Source organism: Haplochromis burtoni, unplaced genomic scaffold (genome assembly GCF_018398535.1).
Source record: "Haplochromis burtoni strain Fernald_Lab_line unplaced genomic scaffold, NCSU_Asbu1 Contig_152, whole genome shotgun sequence".
Classification (NCBI taxonomy): domain Eukaryota; kingdom Metazoa; phylum Chordata; class Actinopteri; order Cichliformes; family Cichlidae; genus Haplochromis; species Haplochromis burtoni.
In genome coordinates this window covers 1267358-1274499 of record NW_024582513.1, presented here as the reverse complement: position 1 = coordinate 1274499, position 7142 = coordinate 1267358, and the positions used below count along the sequence as shown (strand labels likewise).

Genomic DNA, 7142 nt, shown 5'->3' with positions numbered 1-7142 from the left:
TGCCAGAATGCCGCCTCCCACAACAGTCAGGAACGCACCAGCCCAGGCAATGAAGATGGCAGCACCGAACTCATACCTAGAAAAAAAAGTTAGTCAGTCAAACAGATGAACTATGCCAAGATGACTCGATATTCAGAGTACACAAAGGTCAGTTTGAGATCGTAATGCACATACTTAGTGTTGACAGGGGTGAAAGGGTTGTAGAAGGCCCGGATGATGTCATTCGCATACCAAGAGCAGGCAACAATGGCACACAAAGCTGTGGCAGAATACACAACAACATTATTCACTCTGTTAACCTTTTAAAAATAAATAAAAATTAAAGACAACCAAGTCAGATTGCTCTTTACCTCCAATCAAGATAATAATTCCACCACCCATTGCAGTGCGGGACTTGCGCACTTTGTCATCTCCGCCACAGTTGGTACACTTCATCCCCATGCAAGCTACACCCAGACCAGCCAGTGTTACAATAATGCTCACAATCATGAGGGCGCGGGTTGCCTGAAGAGCACCTGGTTTAAAAAAAAAACAAAAACAAAAAAAAACACAAGGGCCAGGGTTAAACCATCAGTTAATGTGACAAACATGAAGCACTCTGTAATATGTTACATGGATTACAAGGGTGTGGTGACAGGCTGTAGGATTTACTACCGTGAATCTAAAAGGAGGTAAAAAGAAAACGGTAAGCAAAACAGCAGCATTTTCCTGCAGCAATTTATTGGTAACTATACTAAGCTGTCACTTATATTTGCAGACTTATGTGTTTAGATTTTCTATGTGGAAGAAGGTGGTGGAAATACAGACACAAACACACAACAGAGAGACCCGTCTCTTGTGTCTCACTGCCACTCCCTATAACAACGACACACAGAAACTGGCTCTACCCGGAAGTCTAACAAAGCTCGAGGGGGAGGGGTTGGGGTTGGGGGGTTGGGAGCCTGGTAGTACATGCATGAAAGTCTGAAACAGGTCTAACCAGGTTTCAGGTTTCATTTCAGGAAGACGCTCCCCACCTCAGGCACTAACAGATCACTTTTTAAAGCAGGTGCACACTTTGTTTTTAAAAAAAACAAAAAAACAAAAAAAACACCACACACTACCGTCTGACAGAATCTGGGTTTCACTAAAAATCAGACAACGAGCTCAGAAACGACTTGTTCGCACTTCTGAATTCGTGTTTTTCCTTCCCCAGTTTTGGTATCCATTGTTGGTAAAGAAATTTCAAGCATCCATTTCTGAACAACAGGCCATTATTTACTCACTTGCTCCATATCTAACCACCAGGTTTAATCACACAGTACTTATCAGAGTTGGATTGGGTTCATGTTTGAAGAGGTGATACGGCACTGCTGCAGATATTGTAATCAAATGTTTTAAAAAAAAAAAAAAAAAAAAAAAAAGCCCTGATACAGATGGGTTTGTGTTTGTTCATTGAAAGAAATGGTCTATGAACCATCAAGTGAATTAGCTATTCACAACTACAAGTTATGTGATCTGTCCCACAGTGACTTTCAGGCAGTTTGACCCCAGGGCACAGCTTCGATCAGCTGAATTTTAAGCACGGGAAATAAAGCTGCCCTGCTACTATTAACCTACTTTTGCCACTGATTTATAATAAGAGATAAGAGCCATAAAGATGGTTGGAATACAACAGTAAGAACTCTTTGGTCAACAAGAATGACCTAGACTTTACAGCTCCATGACCCAACTACACTTTTTTTGCTTTTCCCCTGGAATATAGTCGAAAAGGCGCTGCCATTGGGTGTTTGTTAGAAACATTTGTGGCTCTGCTCTATAGAGAAGGGTTTTGCATATGGCCTTCAGACATAGATGAGTAAATGGTGTCAAATAAACTCCCACACGGAAAGGTAAGCTCCACATGTGGGTGGGTGGGGGTGGGGGGGGTTCTCTATCATACAATGGTTTATAGGTAATCATTGCCAAGGTGTGCACAGACATTCCCTTGTGTAAAATAAAAGATAAGTTTAAACATTTGGCCTGTTAAAAGCCTTTATGAACCTGAGCTGCTCTGCGCAGGTGTAGCCTTCCTCGGTGGTTTAAACAGGAAAATTAAAGAACGAGTGATTAAACCGGTTAGACCAGTTCTAGGAAACCAAGAACCAAGCTACAGACTGCGCCAAAAAGTTAACAGAAAGATTTAAAGTAGACACAATCTGCAAGTCACTTCCTACCAGACATTAAAATTTCCTCTTCTATCTTAGGAACAATGACAGTACAACAAGTTGCCGCAGTATTCACAGTAAGCCGGACCCTGCCGTTAAACTTTTAAACTATTTGGCCCATTACAGAGAGAAATTATGTGGACGCTCGTACTTATTTTAAAGCCATCAACCGTGTTACTTACTGTTGAGCTGCAGGATGGAGTCGTACACTTTACACTGCATTTGACCTGTGCTCTGGAACGCACAGGACATCCACAGTCCTTCGTACATGGAGATCGCAGTGATGATGTTGTCCCCGACGTAGGCAGACATCTTCCACTGGGGCATAATTGTACCAACTACGAGTCCAATCACGCCCAGAAGAGCCAGGGCGAATCCCAGAATCTGAAGACCCGAGTTAGCCATTTCTACTTCTTCTCCGACTTGACTTTGAAACAACAAAGGACGCTGTTCACCTGTTCAGGTACTCCTCAAGACACAGACTTCTCTCTTCTTTAAAAAAACAAGTCTGCTTCCTTGCGAGAAAAAAAACTGGCTCGTCTTTTGCTATCTAGGCACGTTTTCCTTAGCTTTAAAAAATAAAGTTAGCAAACAACAGCTATATGATTTCTCGACGATTCCTCACGCACCTGCTTGGCTGCCGCACCTTGAATGGAGAGGGAATAACGGGAGCGAGCTTTTTTAGGCGGTTTCACAGGTGGGCGGGGACGCGCACGTAGTTTCGTCTGCCGTAGCAGCAGACACCTGAAGTTTCATGATGTAAGTGTTTCCTGAACCAGACCACTGCGATGCCACGCATATGCCCATAAATAGTTTATAACAAACTGTACAGATTACATATATGTATATTACAACTTCCTGTCCCGCTTTTGACACAGTGATAAGAAATACAGAAAGACAGACGGGGAATTGTTTTACTGCTGTAAAATAGTGAGGTCTTTTAAATTGAACTGTTTCGACAGTCAAAATGAAGATTCTGGATAAATAGTTTTGTATTATTTATAATAAATTAACAATCATAAATTAACACATAATAAAATAATAATAAAAACTTAATTTTATGTTCACCTATATATATATTAAGATATTTTTAAGAAACCTTGACATAGTGAGAATGTGATAAACAACACAGTGCCGCAATTCTTACCACAGGAAGACGCTGAGTAAGCGAAACCAATCAACAGTAACAACCACAACATTTTGCAGCATTTTCAGTTGTACTTTTGTGAACCAGTATTAAAATATTGCTATCCACTGAGCTGTACAGACAGCATCTGTTGGAGACAGATTTTTCTGACCAGAAAGAGTCTGCAGCTTCGGCCTTCTATAACGGGGCCATTCGGTTTTTGTTTTGTTTGTTGTTTTTTTTATTATATCTTTATTTGGAATGGACAAGAAAAATCCATCTGCATAGCAGTATATGAATAACATGGGAACAGAGTCCTTCCAGGTTTTTAGATTAAGTCCAGGAGAGCAAATGATAAACACAGTGATCAACAGGTGCATATTATCCTCCACTGGCTATAGGAGAGTTGCTCACATGCTCTCCAGAAGGAGATACACAACACATTATATGGAACTATAAACACGAACTGGGGGGATGCCCATGCTGCTGCCATGGTAAACAAATAAATAAATTAATAAATAAACAATAGTAATATAAGTAAATTAAAAAAAGTGAATTAACAATTGTCAGAAATTAGATAAGTAGATTACAAAAATACAAGTAACAGTGAGATCAAGTGAAGTCAGCTCTTGTGGGGGTAATGAATAGGATTCAATTGTTCCAAATTTAGTGGAATTTGGCCTTTTGATTTCTTTACAGATATGACAGTTTTTTCATCCTAAATATCTCTAAAATGATCCCAAACCAGTCATCCAGGGTAGGCTGGACTGGGCTTAACCATCTTCTAGTAATTGTTTTTTTACTTGCCACCAAGAGTAATTGCACCAACTTAATCTCACTCCTACATTCCAGAAAAGGGACCAGACCCATGTATAAGACCTTAAAATCTAAAGGCATTTGAACGTTAAACACTGCGCTTAAGGAGGTCTGGACACCCATCCAGAAATTTTTTAACTTGGGACAGTCCAAAAAGACATGAAAATGGTTAGCAACAGTCGAGCCGCATTGTCTCCAGCATTGCATATGAGCCCCTTTATATCTCTCCTGATATGGTGTCTTGAAGTATCTAATAATATTCTTCCAGCCATGTTCCTTCCAGCTTGTAGAACTGGATGTGGACCACTGGCAGCACCAAACATTTTCCCACTCCCCCACAGAAATAGCAATCCCTGATTCCCTTTTCCATTTATCTTTAGTGTACAAAGTGTTATCCTCGCTGGCACTAGAGAGAGCTTTGTATAGTTTAGAAATGGATTTAGTAAGGGTCATGGTTGTGGCATTTTTCAGGATGAGGAAAAAATGCGACTCAGCATCATTAAAGTCGGACAATTTGCATTCATGATCAATATGTGATCTCAGCTGTAGGTATCTGTGAAAGTCGTATTTTGTCAGGTTGTGGTTGTCCCGCAAGACCTCAAATCTGAGCACAATATTTCTATGAATAAGAGAGAGGAATGTCATAAGGCCATAAGATATCCATGCTTTAAAGTTAGAGTCGTGTCTGTTTGGAATAAAATCTGAGTCGAAAGCAAACCACCTGAAAATTTTTAATATTTTGTGTATCCCACAAATGTTGATTACCTTCTGCCAAACTTGGAGGGTGTGGGTTAGCCAGGGGTTCCCCAACTTTTCCAGCCGACACATTAGACCCTTATCTGCCATTACAGCTTGTAGAGGGAATCGGTCCAACAGGCTGGACTCCAGTTCCTTCCACCTAGCTGTGTATGTTTTGTTGCACCAATATAAGAGGGGGGTTATTTGAGCGGTATAATAATAATAATTCCTGAGGCGGGGGAAACCCAATCCTCCCTTTTCCTTGGGGAGCTGGTGGGTGGCATTCTGTTAAGCATTCATATTACTCTTTGCTGTATAAATAGTATTATAAGAATACAAACTGTCTTTCTTTTTTATTAGCCAAAATAAATTTCCAAAGTGGGAAGTGACAGTTACATACCTGGAAGTAATGTGGGAAGTGAAGTTTCATACAAATACCACAGTAACAATAATAAAAAGTTTATAAGTTTTGTGTGTGAGTGTTTTTGTTTGTTTATTTGTTTTTGAGACACATGGGTAAAACAGTATGATCACAAGCCATGTTAAAATTCACCTTCAAGACTATGAACTTACCTCAGTACTGTAATATTTAAAAATAATTATCAAATAATAAATAATTATTTAATTTTGTACATTCTGTCTTTGGGTATTTATATTCACTACATATGAATATTGGCCAAAACCATTGCCACCATGTTACATGAGTATTTTCCTATCAAGCACGTCTTACTGCTGGAATTATAGACAGAAAAAAAAGTGAAGATCTGGGGAGTAATTCAGGAAGCTTAGACTGAGAGTGTTACTCACCCTGAGGGTGTGCCTTTACCAATTCACAACAACAACATGAGTTGAGATGAGGAAATGCTGGAGATTTTAATGCGAGTTATCAGTCAGAAATTCTAGACATCCAGTACTTTGATTTGTGTCATCTTCTTTTTTTCCCAATAACTGGATTTTCATATTATTTAAATATGTACCTTGCTGAGAAATCTGAATTTTGATTACATAGATATAATCAATCAATATATATTTGATATAGAAAGAATGAAAAATAGGGCTCTCTTTCTCTTTTGACTTTTTTCTGTTTGCCAACTGTGTGGTAGCAGTGGGCGCCAACTCAATCAGCAGTCAAACAGGTTTTGTTAAGGATCTGCTGGAGTTGATGGAAAGCATAAAATTGTACATTCAAATGCAATTTCCACCTACAAGTAAATCCGATAAGGCTAGGCACGTGGACTTCTTATTCCTGCTTTTGCGCCAGTGTGTAACATCTTAACAAAAAGTAAATTGTAGAGCAGAGGTGTTCTACTATGAAACCGAGACTTTTCACTTTAAATCTGATGTCACCACTGTGAGTCATCATACAGAAAGTAAACGATAAATATTTTTTGACTTGTCTCTTGAGTTTTGGTCAGTCACATGACTCATTCGACGCGATGGCAGCAAACGGAACAACTAAAATGTTTTTAATTTTGCTTCACAGGGCGTGTCCTTTCATCGGAAGTTTCGGGAGGATTGCCGGTAGATCTCTTATCTGTTGTTGGACAGATATGTTAAACTTTCAATTTATTCATTACATTTTAGTTAACCCGCCGTAAACGTAGCCACGTGCCCCACGTTCTGTGACTGTGAACTACGTCATGGGGGGGGGGGGGCACATGATTAAAGCCATCGCCTGACAAGCTCCCCTCCCCCACAACTCCATCTCAAATTGTTAGTTCGTTGAGCCTAAACAACAGGCCATTTCCTCCTGTCGTTGTAAGATTTGAAAAGGTGAAGCTGGATGGAAGCCAGGGGTTTGAACAGGTTAGCTAATAAAAGAAAAACAAGCAAAGGGAGGATGTGTTGCTTAAAAAGATTTAAATAGGTACTGTTTTTTTAAAGCGGAAAAGTGAGTATATAACAACAGCGGAGGGACTGTGTATAACGAGTTTGGTAATTATTAGCAAATTGCACCAACCAGACAAGCAATCTGTCAAGTCAGTGGAAGCAGCTAGTTTTTATATATCCCAGTATGACACATCATTTGCCTTTCAAAAACAAAAACCACACATACTCAAAAACGAAAGCAAAACTATGCAAGGGAACTTCATCTGATTCAAAGTGATTTTATTTCTATGGAACATTTTACAAAAGCTCAGTGTCGAGCATGTTAAAAACACAAAATTGAACGGATGAAAGAAATAATAGGTTCATGTCTTTTAATCTGTATTTGCTCTACACGCTGAATTTTATGAATTGTGTCGATGGCCTTCAGACCTTTGGCTATACTTAAA

The 7142-nt window shown here is 39.5% G+C and overlaps 1 protein-coding gene across 1 annotated transcript in view; it reads right to left on the bottom strand.

The window, feature by feature from the left end:
* LOC102313369 (claudin-7-A) overlaps nt 1–2823 on the bottom strand; it is a 3374-nt gene extending 551 nt beyond the window's left edge. The window contains exons 1-4 of the mRNA XM_005931912.3: nt 2369–2823; nt 351–515; nt 175–259; nt 1–76 (exon numbers count right to left, since the gene is read on the bottom strand). The exon at nt 1–76 is cut by the window's left edge and continues 551 nt beyond it. Coding sequence (XP_005931974.1) covers nt 1–76; nt 175–259; nt 351–515; nt 2369–2591 — 549 coding nt within the window. The 5' untranslated portion in view covers nt 2592–2823. The remainder of the gene's footprint in view (nt 77–174; nt 260–350; nt 516–2368) is intronic.
* Nucleotides 2824–7142: the final 4319 nt, after the last annotated feature.